The sequence below is a fragment of the Theropithecus gelada genome, chromosome 1 (assembly GCF_003255815.1).
Source record: "Theropithecus gelada isolate Dixy chromosome 1, Tgel_1.0, whole genome shotgun sequence".
Taxonomy (NCBI): domain Eukaryota; kingdom Metazoa; phylum Chordata; class Mammalia; order Primates; family Cercopithecidae; genus Theropithecus; species Theropithecus gelada.
Genome location: NC_037668.1, coordinates 80,893,475 through 80,915,069, shown reverse-complemented (window position 1 = coordinate 80,915,069; position 21,595 = coordinate 80,893,475). Strand labels below are relative to the sequence as shown.

At 39.3% G+C, this 21,595-nt stretch overlaps 1 protein-coding gene across 4 annotated transcripts in view; it reads right to left on the bottom strand.

Annotated features, from left to right (window-relative positions):
* The window catches only part of SCP2 (sterol carrier protein 2), a 124,535-nt gene that overhangs the window by 71,401 nt on the left and 31,539 nt on the right, over window positions 1–21,595 (bottom strand). For all 4 annotated transcript variants that reach the window (XM_025394320.1, XM_025394328.1, XM_025394324.1 and 1 more), the window contains 2 exons: window positions 18,454–18,518; window positions 10,521–10,647 (listed from right to left, as the gene is read on the bottom strand). In XM_025394320.1, the coding sequence (XP_025250105.1) occupies window positions 10,521–10,647; window positions 18,454–18,518 (192 nt within the window). The remainder of the gene's footprint in view (window positions 1–10,520; window positions 10,648–18,453; window positions 18,519–21,595) is intronic.

Genomic DNA, 21,595 nt, shown 5'->3' with positions numbered 1-21,595 from the left:
CTATTCTAATTAAAATAAGTAGGATCCAGTTTCAAAAATGAGAAAACACGGCCTAAACATACTCCAAAACATAGTGGTTTTAAGGCAGGAGAACACTGCCAGCAATTTCTCTAGGAATCTGTCAAATACCCTAGTACCCTAGACTGAGAGAATTTTACACAACTCGCACTCTCCAGGGTATGATAAAACATTTCATCTCTCTCCCTTTCCTTGTGATGAAACAGAAAAGTTTTTAGAAGAGTTATATCCTGATGATAAATGCGTATGCCTTTTAAATTCCTTAACAGAAAATTTAAATAATCATGTCAGGAAAACAAAAAAAAGTACAGTAATGAGGTAAAACATGCAAAAATAATTTTTTTTTACTACTTTTAAAAAGACAAAACAGAATAAAATAGGCTTTGAATTCTTATTTGGTGCTGTAAAGGCCAAAGAAAAAGAAAGCCACCAATGAGAGCTGATAATGTTATATTAATGGCACAGTAAAGTACAAAGTTCCCATGTCTGTTTTCTCTCTCTCTTCTCTATCAAGGAGGATGATCTTCAGAGCAAAAATGACATACACATAATTAAGCAAACCTTATCCAAATTCTAATAAAAAGAGAAGATAAATTCCACACTTGTGATCTTCTAACAATAAAAATAGTGATCAGGGCCAGGCGCGGGGGCTCATGCCTGTAACCCCAGCACTTCGGGAAGCCGAGATGGGTGGGTCATTTGAGGTCAGGAGTTCAAGACCAGACTAGCCACCATGGTGAGACTCCATCTCTAATAAAACTACAAAAATTAGCCAGGCGTAGTAAAAATACAAAAATTAGCCAGGTATAGTGGCACAAGCCTGTCATCTCAGCTACTCCAGAGGCTGAGGCAGGAGAATCACTTGAACTAGGGAGACAGAGATTGCAGTGAGCTGAGATTGCACCACTGCACTCCAGCCTAGGTGACAGCGTGAGACTTCATCTCAAAAAAAGAATAGTGATCGGGAGGAGGCCAATAGGGCCTCCTAATAAGACAAGTCAAATTATGTGTTATCTTTTCGTGACTGAATTGACTGGTAGATCGAAGAAAACATAGTATCTGGACAGCAGAAAGAAAATTAACGAAATTTCTCAAAACACCATTTTGGACAAGATAAGGAAATACTATAGTGTGGGATTTTGGAGTGGGGGGGTATTTTCATTTTTATCTTTTTGGTGTTACAAAAAAAAAAGAAGATTCTTCTGTCAAGTAAGTTTAGACTATGGTTAAACAAAGCTAAATACATGTCTTTACTGTAAGACATTTGGAGCCTTTACTATTGCACTATGTGCATTATGACCATCTAGAAGAGGACTAAAATATGAAGCATTTCCCAATATTACACTCATGTGAAACAACAGGCATTAATTAATGCATTGACCTAGAGAAAAGTTTCTAGCACTAACTTCTAACCTCAGCTCTGGTCTTGTTAATATTTATATAACAAAGTAAGTAAGAAAAATAGAGGCTCTCTCACCAAACCTAAAGCTAGAAGGGACTGCTACAATGTTGAATTTCAACAAGGTCTATCAATAGGATGGATCGGAATAAATGCTCAGTTCTATTCTTGAACTCCCACAACAACCTGCAAAAAGGCACAACAACTATGAGAAACCTCAAGCTCAGTGAGATTTCATAGTGTGATGTAACTAGCAGAATAGCTTACTTGGGATCACAGTACAGCAATTAGACTGGTTATGGGTTATGAAACACGTCTAATGAGAATAGTTCAGAGAAGAAATGAAATATAGGGGGCCGGGTGCGGTGGCTCAAGCCTGTAATCCCAGCACTTTGGGAGGCCGAGACGGGCGGATCACGAGCTCAGGAGATCGAGACCATCCTGGCTAACACGGGCGAAACCCCGTCTCTACTTAAAAAAAAAAAAAATACAAAAAAAAAAAAAAAAAAAAAAAGAAATATAGGGTCAGTCTGGCTTCAGATATTTGAAGGGCTACAAGGTAAAAGAGGCTTTTTCTGTCATTCTCAGAAGACAAAAACAAGAGCATGGATGCAAACCATAGGTTGAGAGATTTGGGTTCAACATGAAAAAGGGGAACTGTAACAATTGGAATCTCCTAAAAATGGGATTGGTGGCCTCAGTTGGTGACAAATTCCTTGCTTTAGGAAGTACACATACTTTATTGTCTCTATTAGATTTACAGGCAATCCATGCATAGATCGGTAGGAAGAAGGGTGGCTAAAACAGTAAAGTACCTGGCATAGTGTCTAACATAAGAGATGTTCAATAATGTTCATATTTTTTCTTCCTTTTTTTGTAACATGGGATCCAATTTATCAATAAAAGATAGCATCCCCTTGAAAAATATTCTGCCATTTACATATTTATTAAGCCTGGGCACTGATGAAGGGCTTATTGACTACTGATTCTGAATTGCCAATTAAGATTTTTGGCTATTCAAAGGCTATGCCTTTATGTAAAACTATTTTAATAGCCTATAATGTAATTATGACATCACAAAATCTGCTGGTTCTACAAATGATTTAAACTACTATAAGCTTTCTTACCTATTCATTTCTAGTGCACATTCACAATATTCACAAACAGCAATTTTAAATAACAATTTAAATTCTATAAAATTCTACAATTCATTTAGAAATCTGTTGAATGAAGAATAAAGAAACAACACCCCAAAATGATGGCCTCAGAAGCAAAAGTTTTTCACTGACCTTCTCCTACCCTCCTGTCTCTCAGGCCCATTCTCCCCTGAGGCTAACCATAGAAACTAGAATCCCCCTTCCCCAAGGTAGGTCATAGAAACCAGAACTCCTTTTCCCCAAAGCCAGTCATAAAACCTAGAAATATTACTTTAACTTCATCCACCTTTCTATGCAAAAACTGGTCATAAAGAAATTGTCTGACCTATCTTGTTTGACTGTAGGTCATAAGATCCCAATTCCAGAAAGAGTCCTGCCCCACACCCAGAAGGAAGGAATGCTGCTCACAGAGGCCATGAGGAACCTAGATGGACAGGCCTGGCTGGGTTTCCCCGCTCAGTCTATTAGTATTAGACCATACGCTTTTTGTCCAATCATATTTCTATACGGCTGTTCCATACTTTGTTGAACCTAAACACAAAAATGGACAATTTCCCATTTCTTTGAGTCTTCATTCTGAATGCTCCTGTGTACACACATTAAATAAATTCATATGCCTTTTCTCCTGTTAATCTGCCTCATGTCAGTGATTTTCAGTGAACCTTCAGAAGGTCAAGGCCCTTGTTCCCTACAATGACATTTCCATTAAGATAGTGTACACTTGTATTTCATATTTCAGACTAGAAAACTGTCCAATTATTCTAAGCAATGTAAAACTTGAGAAAATATATACACTTAAAAACACACCAGCAACAGGATTTCCAGCTGGTTGAAGAAAAATGGAGGCCGCCTAAATCTGTGTCTTTCTATAGCCTCTAAAACCAATACAGAATAACAAGAAAAAATAGCACAAATCATACTCTCAGCATAATTAGAAAATAGAAAATGCCAAATTTCAAAGTATCTGTAAGTTAAAAAAAAAAAAGAAAAAGAAAAGAAAAAATATATAAGCCCAAATCCCAGCCAACAATTGCTCACGTTTCTACACAAACCTTTAAGGGTACAAGGGCAGGCTGAGGAAACTGTGCAGAGAAGACGGGAGATAATGGCAGGCCAACAACTGCTCTAAACTACCAAGAAAAGAAAGGCCTCCTCCCCAAGTGTGAAAATACCAAGAAAGTATTCCTATAGATCAAACCATGACCATATGGAACGGGCTGAAAAACACAGGAGATCTGAGATGGGAATCTTAAAGGCATAGGTTCTGAGAAGAAAAAGAAAAAAAAAAAAAGCAAAATGAAAGGGCAAGGTCCCTTTTGGTGCAATTGGGTAGTGAAAGAGAAAAGCAGCAAAAGAGGACATTTGTATGGTTCTACAAGACAAAAAAAGGACAAGGTACACCTGTAGTCCCAGCAACTCAGGACACTGAGGCAGGAGTATTGCCTGAGCCCAGGAGTTTGTGGCTATAGTGCACCATGATTGCACCTAAAGAGTCAGCCTGGGCAGTACTGCAAGACCCCATTCCACTACACTTACAGAAAAGGGCACCATAGTACTAAGAATCCCCCCAATCTACAAACAACGCACTCAAATCACCAGGCAATAAAACTAGAAATTACTGATAAAATTAAAAGTCCATCTGGAAATTTAAAAAATATTTCCATGAAATAATTCTCGGGTAAAAAATGAAAATAGAAATGGAAATTACAGAACTTGTCAGAAAATAGTGATAATGAAAACACTACATATCAGAATCAATGTGATACATTTAACACAGTAATCAGGAAAATATATACCACCAACTATTTATTAATAAGAATAAATGACATAAGGATTATTATTAAGCAGTAAAAAGGAATGAGGTCCTAATACATGCTATGACATGAATGAACTGTGAAAATATACTAACTTAAAGAAGCCAGTCACAAAAGGTCACTTTTTTTTCCCTCTTTTTTTTTTTTTTTTTTGAGACGGAGTCTAGCTCTGCCACCTAGGCTGGAGTACAGAGGTGCAATCTCGGCTCACTGCAACCTCCACCTCCCAGGCTCAAGCAACTCTCTTGCCTTAGTTAGCATCCCCAGTTGCTGGGATTACAGGCACACGCAACCACGCCCGGCTAATTTTTGTATTTTAGTAGAGATGGGGTTTTACCATGTTTGCCAAGCTGGTCTCGAACTCCAGACCTCAGGTGATCCCACCACCTCAGCCTCCCAAAGTGCTGGGATTACAGGTGTGAGCCACTGTGCCTGGACTTTTTTTTTTAAAGAAAAAAAAACAGGGTCTCACTCTATCAACTAGGCTGGAATGCAGAGGTGCGACCTCGGCTTACTGCAGCCTCCTCCTTCCAGGCTCAAGCAGTCCTCCCACTTCAGTCTCCCAAGTAGCTGAGACTATAGGCATGTGCCACAGTGCCAACTAACTTTTGTATTTTTCGTAGAGATGAGGTTTCACCATGTTGCCCAGGCTGGTCTTGAACTCCTGGGCTCAAGCGATCTACCTGCCTCAGCCTCCCAAAGTGCTGGAATTACAGGTGTGTAGCACCGTACCCAAAAGGCCACATATTGATTACATTTGACTCGTGAACAACACAGGGTTAAGCTGCATGGGTCCACTATAAGGGGACTTTTTTCAATGACAGTTACATCAAATATGCCTGCCTCTTCCGTCTCCTCTTCCACTTCTTCTGCCTCTACCACCTGGGACAGCAAGACCAACCTTCCTCTTCCTCCTCAGCCTACTCAACGAGAAAATGATGAAGGCGGCAACAAGGATGAAGATCTTTAAGATGATCACCTTCCACTTAATGAATAGTAACTATATTTTCTCTTCTTTATGATTTTAATAACATTTTTTGTCTAATTAGATAAGTCAATTCAAATATTACAATGAGCAAAGAAGTAGTAATACCATCTCTTTTTGTAGATGATACAATATAGCTGCATATGTGGAAACCCCTATAAGTAAAATCAGTAATAAAACTAACTCGAAAATTAAAAACTTCAGTGAGATAGCAAGTCATAAGATTAATATATAAAAATCAATAGCCAGCCGGGCATGTGGCTCACACCTGTAATCCCAGCACTTTAGGAGGCGGAGGCAGGTAGATCACTTGAAGTCAGGAGTTCAAGACCAGCCTGGCCAACATGGTAAAACCCTGTCTCTAATTAAAAAAAAAAAAAATACAAAAATTAGCCAAGCTTGGTGATGCGCACCTGTAATCCCAGTTACTTGGGAGGCTGAGGCAGGAGAATCGCTTGAATCCAGGAGATGGAGGTTATAGTGAGCCAAGATCGCGCCATTGCACTCCATCTTGGGCAACGGAGTGAGACTCCACGTTGAAGGGGGGAAAGATCAGTAGCCTTCGTATACACAAGTAATGACCAGATTAAAGGATATAACACCAGTGAAAAGTCCATGTGCAATAGCAGCAACAAGGATGATTAAAGGAATTAAGGAAGGTATTTAGGCATAAGTTTAACAAGAAATAAAACACTTATATATGAAGAAAACCTTAAAACACTCCTGAAAGACACAAAGACAGAACTGAATAAATAAAAAGATAATCCCTGTTCTTTGACAGGACAACTCAGCCTCATAAATACATCAGTCCTCCCTAAATTAATTTAACAAGATTAATACAATCCTAGTAAAAATACCAATAACGTTTGAGAGTAAAGTTCAAATGGAGAAAAAAATAACCAATGCACATAACCTATGCATAAATGGAGGCAAGAAAACACTGAAAAACTATGAGGGATCTTGGTTCAGAAAAAGATGTTCGTCAGATAACTGGTAAAACTTAGAATGAGGTCTGTAGATTATATAATAGTATCATATCAATATTAACTTCCCAATTTTGATCACTGTAGTGACTATGAAAGAACTGCAACTTACTCTCAAACATTTTTTTAATTAATTTTGTTGTTGTTGTTGTTTTGAGATGCAGTCTTGCTCTGTTGCCCAGGCTAGAGTGCAGTGGCACGATCTCGGCTCACTGCAACTTCTACCTCTTGGGTTCAAGCAATTCTCCTGCCTCAGCCTCCCGAGTAGCTGGGACTATAGGTGCGTACTACCATGCTCAGCTAGTTTTTTGTATTTTTAGTAGAGACAGGGTTTCCCCATGTTGGCCAGGCTGGTCTTGAACTTCTGACCTCACGATCTGCCCACCTCGGCCTCCCAAAGTGCTGGGATTACAGGCGTGAGCCACAGCACCCAGCCTTACATTTTTAAATAATTACATAGTAATATAGATAAAATAATTCATTAAAACAACAAGCATGGCCGGGCGTGGTGGCTCACGCCTGTAATCCCAGCACTTTGGGAGGCCAAGGTGGATGGATCACGAGGTCAGGAGATCGAGACCACCCTGGCTCACACGGTGAAACCCGTCTCTACTAAAAATGCAAAAAATTAGCTGGGCATGGCAGCGGGCACCTGTAGTCCCAGCTACTTGGGAGGTTGAGGCAGGAGAATGGCGTGAACCCGGGAGGCGAAACTTGCAGTAAGCTGAGATCGCGCCACTGCACTCCAGCCTGGGCGACTGAGCGAGACTCCGTCTCAAAAAAAAAAAAAAAAAAAAACAAGCATGGCAAAATGTTAATTTTTAGAAAATCTAGAGCAAAAATATTAGGAATTCTTGTACTATTTTTGCAACATTCTTGTTCAGTCTGAAATTACTTCTAAACAAAATAGTTTTAAAGTATATTACAACATACCTCTAAAAATGAAGCATATCATCTTTTAAAATTGACAAACCTGGGCTGGGCACGGTGACTCACGCCTGTAATCCCAGCACTTTGGGAGGCTGAGGCAGGCAGATCACGAGGTCAGGAGATCAAGACCACCCCAGCTAACATGGTGAAACTCCGTTTCTACTAAAAACACAAAAAATGCCGTGTGTGGTGGGCGGGTGCCTATAGTCCCAACTACTCAGGAGGTTGAGACAGGAGAATGGAGTGAACCTGGGAGGCGGCGCTTGCAGTGAGCCGAGATCGGGCCACTGCACTCCAGCCTGGGCAACAGAGTGAGACTCTGTTTCAAAAAAAATAAAGAAAAGAAGCCGGGCGCGGTGGCTCAAGCCTGTAATCCCAGCACTTTGGGAGGCCGAGACGGGCGGATCACAAGGTCAGGAGATCGAGACCATCCTGGCTGACACGGTGAAACCCCGTCTCTACTAAAAAATACGAAAACTTAGCTGGGCGAGGTGGCGGGCGCCTGTAGTCCCAGCTACTCAGGAGGCTGAGGCAGGAGAATGGCGTAAACCCGGGAGGTGGAGCTTGCAGTGAGCTGAGATCCGGCCACTGCACTCCAGCCTGGGCGACAGAGCGAGACTCCGTCTCAAAAAAAAAAAAAAAAAAAAAAGAAAAGAAAAAAAATTGACAAACCTTTCAAATGACAACCATAAACAAGTTTAATTTCAAATTATACTCTGACCACATTCATTATCTAATTAATTTTAAATATTTATGATTTTTAAACAAAAGTGCTATTACAATATTCAGTTTTCCTTCCCCTTCACCAAACAGGTCAAAAAAGAAAAAAGGAAAGCCAAGCACAAATGAAAATTCCAAGCAAAACATGTTTCCATACCTACAATAAATGCTAACAAACATTACTGAATGTCCCTCTACTATGTACAGGAATGACAAGAAAATAAAAAGTTAATATACAGTAAAAACTTTTTATTATTTAAAATTAATATAGCTATCTGAGAAACAATGAAAAGAATGGAGGTTTTATAGTATGGCAGATTTGAGTGTGAAACCCTCTCCTATCACCTACTAGAAGTTACTCAAATTCTCCAAGCTTCAGGTTCCTCATATGAAAAATAGGCGTACACTCACCTCTTAAAATAGTTGTTATATTTGGTATGTAAAATATCTAAGATGTGTGAGGCACGGAACAAAGAGCAGCTACTATTACTGGGAGAAAGGGCTGCACAAGAGCTTTTGAGTGAGACAGAAATAGAATGGAACATAGGCTCTCCTACTTATTGACCCTATGACCCTGGTCAAAAACTTTTCTGAATATCAGATTCTTCTGCTATAAAATGAGATAATAACACCTGCAATAATGGATTCTTGTGATAGCTGAATGAGATAACATACATATGGAAATTCACTCCTTCATTCAATAAATGTTTGTTGAGTATTTAAATATGCTGAAGACTATAGAAGAGAAAGAAAAAAAAAAAACTTCTTTCTGGCTAAATAACATGCCAAGTTCTGTGCTTGGCTGTGTATATCAAGGTAAACAAAGCAGACATGGCCCCTGCTTTCGTGGAGTTTATAGACTAATAAAGAAGACAAAAATTAAACAAGTAAAACCACATATGATAAATATATGAATATAAATAGTGCTAAGTGCTATGAAGGAAGCGATATGAAGCTATCTAAGAAAAAGAATAATAGGAGGGGCTACTTTGATTTGAATAGTCATGGAGGGTCTTTCTAAATTTTAAAGATGAATTAATTACGCAACACTGACTTGTGCCAGGCACTATTCTTTTTTTTTTTTTTTCTTTTATACTTGGTTTAGCCAGGTACTATTCTAAGTTAACAATCAATGTGCAGGAAATAAGACAAATAAAAATCCATGCTTTTGTTGAACTTATATTCTGGTTGGAAGAGTCAATAAACAAGAATATATATATATATATATATATATATATCATGTTATATGGCACCTATAATTATCTGACATATATGTATGTGTCAGATATATGTCAGATTATTATAGGTGCCATATAAAATGATAAAGCAGAAGATAGTGAATAGGAAGTTCTGGGAAGGAGAGTGATGAAAGAAAGCAGAAGGTGGCTTTTAAATAAAGACCTGATGGAAGCAAGGGAGCTGGCTCTGATGATCTTAGGGTAGAGGCTAAAGCCCTACCTGAAATAAACCTTGGTGTGTATGAGGAACAGAAAGAAAAGATAGTGTGGTTGGAGCAGACTAGTGAAAGAAAAAATGGTGGGAGATAAGATCAGAGAGCTAATGAGGGTGGAGGGAATGATCATGTAGAAGCTCGTAGGCCATAAGAAGACATTTGGGTTTCAATCTCAGTGTGATGAGAAACAATGGAGAATTTTAAGCACAGGTGTGAAATGATCTGACATATTTTAAAAGTATGGCTCTGGCTATAAAGTAGAGAATTGACTTTGGAGGTACACAAGCAGAAGTAGAGAAACCAGTTAGAACACTCCTAAATTTCAGGTACGAAATTATGCCACTACAGCAAAGGTAGCAAAAATGGTGAGAAATGGATATATTGAGAATACAGAGAAAAGTCTTGCTGATACATTGAACGTAGAGTATGAATAGCTTGATCTTTCACGTCGTCTTGGTTGACATTTTAAGATCCTCAATTTATAGTCCATGACCAGTCATGGTAGCTCACACCTGTAATCCTAACACTTTGGGAAGCCGAGACAGGTGGATCACTTGAGCTCAGGAGTTTGAGACCAGCCTGGGCAACATGGCAAAAAGCCATGTCTACCGAAAATACAAAAAATTAGCCGAACGTGGTGGTGCACGTCTGTAGTCCCAGTTACTCGAGAGGCTGGGTGGAAGGATCACTTGAGCTTGGGAGGCGGAAGTTGCAGTGAGCCGAGATGGCACCACTGCACTCCAACCTGCATAACAGAGTGACACCCTCAGCTTGGGAAAAAAAAAAGTTATAGTCCATGATTAAAGGAGACAAGATGTGTGTCATTTTTCCTATTTCAACTTCCTGCTATAGAGTACTCTAGGTACTTCCCATACCACAGTCTATATATAAACACTTTCTCTATGGCTAAGTTCTATAAGAACTATTACTTCAATTTAATTCAAAAAACATTTTACATCTTATATATCCTGGCATCCTCCATAGTTCCTTAATAAATAACTGTCATTTCTTATCTCATGTATATAACTAGTAAGAAGCCTCAAAAGCTTTTTTTAACATACCATATTTTTCCATATGTTCTTTTCCAGCATACCCAAACATCTGAGGAGCAACTGGGTGTGCAGACAATCCATACTTATTGATCAGGACGTCAAGATGTTTATCAGTGGGAATGGTCCTATCTGAAAACTAAGAGAGGGGGGACAAAATTTCGTAAGTAGCTGACATGATAAGTATCTCTTTCAAAACTACTACAGCGCTATTAAGACATTTATTTATTCTAAGCCCATAGTACACCAGAAATGGTCAATGTGAATAAAATCAGTTAGGACATGCGCCACAGGGAAACATGGGAAGAAGAAAAAATAATCAAGTGAGGAAAGAGGTATTAACTCTTTCCAGAAATATTTATTGGGCATCCAGTATGTGCCAGTAACTATTCCAGACATGAGAGAAAAAAGAGTGAACTAATAAGATAGACTTTGCTCACTGGCATTTACATTGGGGAGGGAGGAAGGTAAAAGGTGATGAGGACAATAATAAATAAAAATATTTATGACTCAGTAATGACTAATAAGAAAAGATTAGTATTAAATGATTAATATAAAAAAGAAAATAAATAAAATTTAAAATATAAATAACATTTATATTTCGTAATATAAAGCGATCCTCCTATCTCAGCTTCCCAAGTAGCTGGAAATACAGGCATGCACCACCATGCCCAACTAATTCTTTTGTATTTTTTTGAATAGCCGGGGTTTCACCATGTTGCCCAGGGTGGTCTTGAATTTCTGGTCTCAAGCAATCCTCCTGCCCTGCCTCCCAAAGTACTGGGATTACAGGCATGAGCCAGGGCACCTGGCTACAATATACTTCTTGGAGGAAGCAAACAACAAAAAACACTTCCTAGAGTTCTCATAACATTACAGTGAACAGATATATTACTTAAAAGTAGTCTGTGGATAAATTAAAGCTGTAACTATAAAACATAAAGCAACCACTAAAAGCAAAACAAAACAGCAGAGGTATAGTTAATACACCTATAAGATAGATAAAATGAAATTATAAAAAATTCTCAATTAGGCCGGGCGCGGTGGCTCACGCCTGTAATCCCAGCACTTTGGGAGGCGGAGACGGGCGGATCACGAGGTCAGGAGATCAAGACCATCCTGGCTAACACGGTGAAACCCTGTCTCTACTAGAAAAATACAAAAAAACTAGCCAGGCGAGGTGGCGGGCGCCTGTAGTCCCAGCTACTCAGGAGGCTGAGGCAGGAGAATGGCGTAAACCCGGGAGGCGGAGCTTGCAGTGAGCTGAGATCCGGCCACTGCACTCCAGCCTGGGCAACACAGCGAGACTCCGTCTCAAAAAAAAAAAAAAAAAAAAAAAAAATTCTCAATTAACAGAAAAGAAGAAAAAAGAACAAAGAAGAGATTGAACAAAAAGAAAACAATCCGCAAATCAGTGGTGTCCAAGTAAATACTTAACAACAGGCTCACTGGGGCAGGATGCAGGGAGCCCTAATTGGTAGCATTTGCCAACTTTTGTGGTATAAAGTCTCCCACCATAGCCAGTTTGAATCTACTAACATGGCTGTCACTGAAACCAAACATGGGAGAAGATGTGCATAATCCGATCATGCAGGATAGTACAAACTAGTAGGTATCGGTTTCAGCTAACTGCTAGTTTAAACTCAACCACATCAATCAGCACATCAAATGGGAAAGATCTAAAAAGTTCAATTAAAAGGCAAATATTATTATATTGTTAAAAAGCAAGACCCCGCAATATGCTGTCTACAAAAACCCAATTCAAATATATAGACAAAAATAAGTAAAGGGATGGAAAAATACATACTATTCTAATTCTACTCAAAAGAAAGCTGGATTGGCTATGCTAATATCAAAGTAGATGTAAGATCAAAGAACTAATAACAAGGACTAAAGAGGATTATCTCATAATGACGAAGGAGTCAACTTACCAAGAGGATATAACAACCCTAAATGTTAATATATCTAATATCAGAGCTTCAAAATACATGAAACAGAAACTGAAGGAAATAGGCCGGGTATGGTGGTTCACGCCTGTAATCTCAGCACTTTGGGAGGCAGAAGGCAGGTGGATCACTAGGTCAGGAGTTCAAGACCAGCCTCACCAACATGGTGAAACGTTACTAAAAATACAAAAATTAGCCAGACGTGGTGGTGCGCGCCTGTAATCCCAGCTATTCGGGAGGCTGAGGCAGGAGAATCACTTGAACCCAAGAGGTGGAGGTTGCAGTGAGCCAAGATCGCGCCATTGCACTCCAGCCTGGGTGACAGAGCGAGACTCCATCTTAAAAAAAAAAAAAAAAAAAAGAACTGAAGGAAATAGACAAATCTACAGATATAGCAGAGATTGCAATATTTCCCTCTCAATAACTGACAGAATAAGTAGACAAATCAGTAAGGTCATAAAAGACTTGACCAACCTTATCAGCCAATTTGGCATAAGTAGCATTTATAGAACACTTCATCCACTAAGAACAAAGTACATACGCTTTTCAAGTGCACACCTTATATTTTTCAAAATAAACCATACCCTGAGCCAAAAAACAAATCTCAAATAAAAAAATATAGGCCCGGCCTGGCAGTCCCCACCTGTAATCTCAGCACTTTGGGAGGCTGAGACAGGTGGATCACTTGAGTTCAGGAGTTCGAGACCAGCCTGGCCAACGTGGTGAACCCCATCTCTACTAAAAATACATAAATTAGCCAGGTATGGTGGTGTGCACCTACAGTCCCAGCTATTCAGGAGGTTGAGGTGGAAGAACTGCTTGAACACAGGAGTTGAAGATTGCAGTGAGTCGAGATCACACCACTGCACTCCAGCCTGGGCGACAGAGTGAGACTCTGTCTTGGGAATAAATATATATATATATATGTATAACACACACACATACACACACATATATATGTATGTGTGTGTATATTGTATGTGTGTGTGTGTATTGTGTATATATATGTGTGTGTGTATATATATGCGTGTGTGTGTGTGTGTGTGTGTATAGTAGCCAGGCATGGTGGGTCATGCCAGCATGGGCAACATAGCAAGATTCCGTCTCTGCAAAAAATTAGCTGGGCATGGCTGATCTAAAATAAAGAATTAAACCCAAAGTAAGGAGAAGAAACGAAACATCAAGAATGAGAGCAGATTGAAATAGAAAATGAGCAGAAAGAAAAAGAATGAATAGAAATGAGCAGAATAAACTAGAAAAAAGAAGAATATAGACCAGGCACCATGGCTCACGCCCGTAATTCCAGCACTTTGAGAGGCCAGGTGGGTGGATCACGAGGTCAGGAGTTTGAGGCCAGCTTGGCCAACATGGTGAAACTCCGTCGCTACTAAAAATACAAAAATTAGCTGGGCGTGGTGGCAGGCACCTATAATCCCAGCTACTCAGGAGACTGAAGCAGAAGAATTGCTTGAACCCTGGAGGCAGAGGTTGCAGTGAGCTAAGATCATGCCATTGCACTCCAGCCTGGGCGACAGAGTGAGACTCTGTCTCAAAAAAAAAAAAAAAAAAAAAAAAAGAGTATATAGAAAATCAATGAAAACAAAAGCTGGTCCTTCTATTGTAAACTTTCTTTTTCCATGATCACTCTGACAACAAAAGATGACCATGGAAAAAGAGAGAAGATAAAAATTACCAACACCAGAAGAAGGGAGAAGACACATCCAAAGATCCTACATTAAAAAGATGGGAATAACATGAATGACTTTTTACCAATAAGGTTAACAATGTAGATGAACTGGACAAATTCCGTGAAGGACATAAACTATCAAAGCTCGCTTAAAAAAAGAAAAAATAGACAACCTGAATAGTAATGTATTTACTGAAGAAACTAAACTTAGAAGATTGAAAACTTTCCCATAAAGAAATCACCAGACCATGATCCAAAGATAAGAATGCAAAAAAAAAATTTTTTTTTAATTAAAAATATTTTAGGGCTGGGCGCGGCGGCTCACGCCTGTAATCTCAGTACTTTGGGAGGCCAAGGCAGGCGGACCACCTGAGGCCGGGAGTTTGAGACAAGCCTGACCAACATGGAGAAACTCTATCTCTACTAAAAATACAAAATTAGCCGGGCGTGGTGGTGCATGCCTGTAATCCCAGCTACTCGGGAGGCTAAGGCAGGAGAATCGCTTGAACCTGGGAGGCGGAGGTTGCGGTGAGTCGAGATTGTGCCATTGCACTCCAGCTTGGGCAACAAGAGAGAAACTCCATCTTAAAAAAAAAAAAAATTTAAAAGAAAAGAAACGAAGTCACCCAATCAAATGTGAACTGGTGAATTGGTGAATTCTACCAAAAATTTAAGAGAAAAAAATACCAATTTACATATAAACTATTCCAAAAAACAGAAGAGAAGAGAACACTTCCCAGCTATTCTATGAGGCCAGCATTATTCTCGTATTAAAACTAGCCTGGGTGTGGTGGCTCACACCTATAATCCCAAAACTTTGGGAAGCCAAGGTGAGCAGATCACTTGAGCCCTGAAGTTCAAGATCAACCTGCACAATGGAAAGAAAACAACAAACCAACACCCTTGCAGACATAAACACAAAAATCCTTAACAAAATTTTAACAAATCAGGCCAGGCGCGGTGGCTCACACCTGTAATCCCAACACTTTGGGAGACCCAGGTGGAAGGATTGCTCAAGCCCAGGAGCTTAAGACCAGCCTGGGCAACATAGGGAGAACCCATCACTTAAAAGAAAAAGATTAGCAAATCAAATCCAATAATATATAAAAAGGATAATATATCATGACCAAATACCAAACATTACCCCAGAATATCGGATAGACCAACAGTCAAATATCAACAAATATAATTCATCATATTAACAAACTAAAAAAGAATAACAAACAAAATAAGAACATCTCAATAGATATCTAAAAAGCTTGTGAAAAAACGTGGCTGGGCACAGTAGCTCACACCTGTAATCCCAGCACTTTAGGAGGCCGAGGCAGGTGGATCACCTGAGGTCAGGAGTTTGAGACCAGCCTGGTCAACATGGTAAAACCCCGTCTCAACTAAAAGTACAAAACTCAGCCCAGCTTGGTGGTGGGCGCCTATAATCCCAGTTACTTTGGAGGTTAAAGCAGGAGAATCACTTGAAACAGGGAGGCAGAGGTTGCAGTGAGCCAAGACCGTGCCACTGCACTCCATTTCAGCCTGGGAAACAGAGACTACGTCTCAAAAAAAAAAAAAAAAAAAGGGGGGGTGTAAAGTCCGTGCCTGGATTCATTATTTGCATGTGGATATCCAGTTGTCCCAGCACGACTTGTTGAAAAGATTATCTTTTTTCCATTATATTGCCTTTGCTTCTTTGTCAAAGATCAGTTGACTATATTTATGTAGGTCTATTTCTGAATGCTTTATTCTGTTCTATTTATCTATTTGTCTAATTTGTCTGAACTTTTTTGTCAATACCACACTGTCTTAATTACTGGAGCTTTAGGTAAGTCTTGAAATTGAGTAGTGTCAGTCCTTCTGTTGAACTTGGGAGGGAGACCTGGTCTCAAAAAAAAAAAAAATAGGCAGAAGGAGGGACTTCTAATTTATATATATTTCCTTTTAATTATACAATGGGATTATGGATGGATTTTACTATTTTATAATTTTTAATAATTTTCAAATAAAAGTTACCAGGGCACGTACCATTTACTGCTGAAAAAAACACGTATTTTTCATGTGTCATAAACATTATATATTCACTTACGTAACCTTATTTCTCAGTCTTCTCCAGCTGCCACTCTAATCCAGACAGTTTTTTAAACTGTTCCCTGGGTGTATCATATTCATTCAGACACCCATGACTAGGCTCATGATGCCTTCTCTGACATCTAGGAAGAACACATTTCCCCTTATCCACTCCTAAATTATCCGATCTAACTTCTACCACTTTTCAAAGGTGTTCTTTAAAGGGGGAAACAACTTATTGATTTGAATGCCTATTAAGTGCCACTTTTGTGGTTTCTAAGAAATATTATCATATGTATTTAAGTTAATTTGGGGTAGAGGTCCTTTAACGTTTCAACAGAGAAAATGGGATCAGGTTGATCACATAAGTTAGATAATAGTATAATTTTAGATAACAGTAAAAAATTATCTTCAACTCATTTTCTTTTTTTTTTTTTTGAAACAGAGTCTCAGGCCGGGCGCGGTGGCTCAAGCCTGTAATCCCAGCACTTTGGGAGGCTGAGACGGGTAGATCACGAGGTCAGGAGATCGAGACCATCCTGGCTAACACGGTGAAACCCCGTCTCTACTAAAAAATACAAAAAACTAGCCGGGCGAGGTGGCGGGCGCCTGTAGTTCCAGCTACTCGGGAGGCTGAGGCAGGAGAATGGCATGAACCTGGGAGGTGGAACTTGCAGTGAGCTGAGATCCGGCCACTGCACTCCAGCCTGGGAGACAGAGCGAGACTCCGTCTCAAAAAAAAAAAAAAAAGGAAACAGAGTCTCATTCTGTCGCCCAGGCTGGAATGCAATGGCACATCTTGGCTCACCGCAACCTCCACCTCCTGGGCTCAGGCAAGTCTCCTGCCTCAGCCTCCCGAGTAGCTGCGATTACCAGCGCACACCACCACACCCGGCTAATTTTTTGTATTTTTAGTAGAGATGGGTTTTGCCATGTTGGCCAGGCTGGTTTCGAACTTCTGGCCTCAAGTGATCCGCCCATCTCAGCCTCCCAAAGTGCTGGGATTACAGGCATGAGTGAATTTTTAATTTTCTTTCTTTCTTTTCTTTTCTATAAATTCCATTTAGGGTTTTTTTTTTTTTTTCATGCCAATAATGTTCTTTTTTGTAGTTTCCTATAGCCTAAAGAGGTTTCCAAGCTGTCTTATATTTCTCTAAACATAACAAACATGATTAAATCTGCATCCAATAAATCTAGTTTTGGCAGTCTTCAGAGATTACCTTTTACTGCTCCTTCTTTCTTTCGGTTCTCAATTGTGGTGCCTTGTTTCTTTAACACTTAAGGTTATCTTTAACTGCGTGTCCTTGAAATTTTACTTGAAGGGCTCTGAAAGCCTGGAAGAAGGGTGCTTTCCTCCAGAAGAAAATCTGGCTAGGTTACTACCATTCTGAAACTACTTTAGATTCAATTCATGGTTTGAGGTTTCCTGGACCACTTAGATAATGAGAATGTTGGCAGTGATCCCACATGTGGGCTAGTCTGTGATTTATTAACTCAATGAAAGGTTTTACTGGGTTTTTTATTCTCTTTTTTTTTTCTCCCCTGTTTTACTGGATGCCATGGTAACTCTCCCTATCATCTCATAGAAGTGGGCAGTTTTACTTCAGGTTCGTCCTACCCAAAGAGCTTACCCTTACACAGTATCAATTTAATGTGGGTATTAAACTTCTGATCTTGGGAAGGTCTGAGCTTTGACTACTTCCCCTTTCATTCCAGGGGGCTGTCAAAATTGTGGCTCACAGCTGCCTGATCAGCAAAGATCTTCAAGGCAAAACTAGTTGCAAATGCTGATGTTAATTCTCTGGCATTCATCTGCACTTCCTCTCTTTTGCTAGTTCTTCAATACCTTTAGGATTTCTTTTTTCATATTCTATCCAAATATTTTAGTTGTCATCAGTGAGAGAACTGGCTCAAAAAACTTGGCTTGCCATTACCAGAATTAGAAGTCCCACATTTTATTAACTCTCTTCAATTTGTTGAATGAATTTCATTTATTGAATGTAATTCATTGATCAAAAAAATGAATAAATGAATGGCTTTCAAATTAAATAGATAAGTCAACTTCAAATTCAATAATCTCATATCTTTGAACATCAGTTTCATCATTGGTAAAATAAACAGTTTGAACAAAATTATCTCTAAGATTCTTCACTATTCTAAACTACCAAGATCTATGCATACATATAAGTATCACCTTTCAACTTTTGGGTTATATTAGCTCATTTAGTAACTATGCCAAAATAACACTCACTTTTATTCCAAGGCTTCCCTTACTCATCTTCTCAAACCCAAGAGCCAAGACACATTCTGCCACACCTTAAAGGAAAATGTAATTATTTTGAAATTTCAAATTTCTAAAAACCAACAAAATACCATTAAATACTTCAATTGAAATAAGTGCATCAAGTGAGAGCACAGTGGCTCAAACTTCTAGTCCCTAGTCCCATCAGTTTGGGAAATCAAAGCAGATGAATTGCTTGAGGCCAGGAGGTCAAGACCAGCCAGGGTAACATAGTAAGACTCTGTCTCTACAAAAATTTAAAAACTTAAAATGTTTGAAAAATCAGCTGAGTGTGGTGGTACACACCTGTAGTCCTAGTGACTTGGTAAGCTGAGGCAGGAGGTCACTTGAGCCCAGAAATTCTGTCTCTAAATAAATAAGCCAATTTACATAAAATGTAAAAACATACTATAATCCCACAAAGGTTTTTGTTGTTGTTGTTGTTTGTTTGCTTTTTTTTTTTGACACAAAGTTTCAGTCTGTCACCGAGACTGGAGTATAGTGGCAGGCTCACAGCTCACTGCAGCTTCAACCTCTCAGGCTCAAGCGATCCTCCCACCTCAGCTCTCTATTAGCTAGAGCTAATTTTTGTATTTTTTGTAGAAAAAGTTTTACCATGTTACTTAGGCTGGTCTTGAGCTCCTGGGCTCAAGCAATCTGTCCACCCCAGCCTCCCAAGTGCTAGGATTACGGGCATAAGCCACTGTGCCCGGAACCACAAAGGTTTTTTTGGTTTTTGGTTTTTTTTGTTTTTTTTTTTTGAGACAGTATCTCACTCTGTCACCAAGGCTGAAGTGCAGCAATGCAATCATGGCTCACTGAAGCCTAGACCTCCTGGACCCAAGCAATCTGCATGTAGCTGGGACCGCAGGCCTGTGGCACCACAACCAGTTTTCTTGCTTTTCTTTTTTTTTTTTTTTTTTGTAGAGATGGAGTCTCACCATGTTGCCCAGGGTAGTCTCAAATTCCTGGGCGCAAGTGATCCACCCACCTCAGCTTCCCAAAGTGCTGGGATTACAGACATAAGCCACCAACCAGCCAAAGTTTTTAATAACAGAAAAATTACAGAGAAAATCTTTATATTCTTCTAGACAAGAGGAAAAATCGGGCTGGGCGTGGTGAATCACACCTGTAATCCCAAAACTTTGGGAGGCCAAGGCAGATGTATCGCTTGAGACCAGGAGTTTGAGACCAGTCTGGGCAACATGGCAAGACCCCATCTCTACAAAATATACAAAAATTGGTCAGGTGTGGTGGCACACACCTATGATCCCAACTATTAATACTTAGGAGGCTGCAGTGAGAGGATCACCTGAGGCCAAGAGGCACAGGTTGCAGGGGCTGAGATCATGCTACCACACTGTTGCCTGGATGAGAGAGTGAGGCCCTGTCTCTAAAAAAAGAAAAGAGGAAAAATCAATAAGGTGCTTAATTCTTCTCTTGAGTCTCAATATGTTAATAAAATTTCGTGGTAATGTGGAAATATGTTTCAGTAATGAATATAAAAAGCTAATTTAGAATCACAGTTAGAAAAGCATTTAAAATTTGAAATTAAAAATTAAAAAATGAACCCAATGAAAATCTCAAAAGAATTATTTTTGGAGAGAGGGGGCACCTAAAAATGATGTTGCTAAAGTTCAACTGAAGAGCCAAACATTCCTGCAGGAGCTGAATTTAAAAAAAAAAAAAGACAGGATTGCCACATTTTTTCCTAAAAAAATAAAAGAAATATAATGTAACAGAAACAGGGACCACTAGCATTATCAAACAATACAAAGTTCCAATAATTAAAACGCTGGGTAGTGAAATAGTAACCAACAATCAAATCAGTGGAACAGAGAGAGGACCTAATAAAAAACCCTGGAATATATGGAGACATAGGATATGACACATATACAAAAGAACTGAAAATACACGGCCACAAAAAAAAAAAAAGTATACACAATGTTTACAATGGCATTATCTTCGCCCTCCCCTGACCATTTTTAAAAGACAGTGTCTTGCTCTGTTGCCCAGGCTGGAGTATAGTGGCACAGTTATGACTGTGCAGTTATGACTGCAAACTGCAGCCTCAGTCTCGAGACTCAAGCGATCCTCCTGCCTCAGCCTCCCAAGAAGCCAGGATTACAGGTGCCATGCTCACTATGGCAGCATTATTTATAACAGCCAAAAAAAATAGAAACAATCCCTCAACTGATGGAAACCAAAAAAAAATACGCAAGCAACAATGTCTATCAACTGATAAACAGGTAGAAGAAATGTGGTATAGCTATCCTAGCACTTTGAGGGGCCAAGGCAGGAAGATCGCTTAAAGCCATTAGCTCGAGATCAGCCTCGGCAACATAGGAAGACCTCATTTCTACTTATTTTACTTTTTATTTTTCTTCTACATTTAAAAAACAGTCCATCTATTTTTTAATGTGATATATCCATACAATGGAATATTATTTGGCCATGAAAAGGAATTAAGTACTGATATATGCTGCAACATGAATAAACTGTAAAAACATTGTGTTAAGTGAAATAAACCACAAAAGGCCATGTATTGTACAATTCCATTTATATAAATATTCAGAATATGAAATTCCACAAAGAGAAAGTAAATTAGTGGTTTCTAGGGACTGAGGGAAGAAGAAAATGGAGAATGACTGCTAATGGGTACAGGGTTTCTTTCTGTGGTGATAAAACTGTTCTAATATGACCAGGTGTGATGGTTCACACCTGCAATCCCAGCACTTTGGGAGGCCAAGGTGGGCGGATAACTTGAGGTCAGGAGTTTGAGACCAGCCTGGCCAACATAGTGAAACCCCGTCTCTATTAAAAATACAAAAAAATTAGCCAGGCATAGTGGTGGGTACCTGTAATCCCAGCTACTCAGGAGGCTGAGGCAGGAGAATCACTTGAACCCGGGAGGTGGAGGTTGCAGTGAGGTGAGATCGCACAACTGCACTCCAGTCTGGGCAACAGAACAAGACTCACTCTCAAAAAAAAAAAGTTCTTATATTACATAGTGGTGATAGGTATACAACTCTGTGAATATACAAAAAACACTGAATTGTATACTTTAAAAAGGTGAGTTTTATGGTCTATAAATTATATCTCACAATGCCTT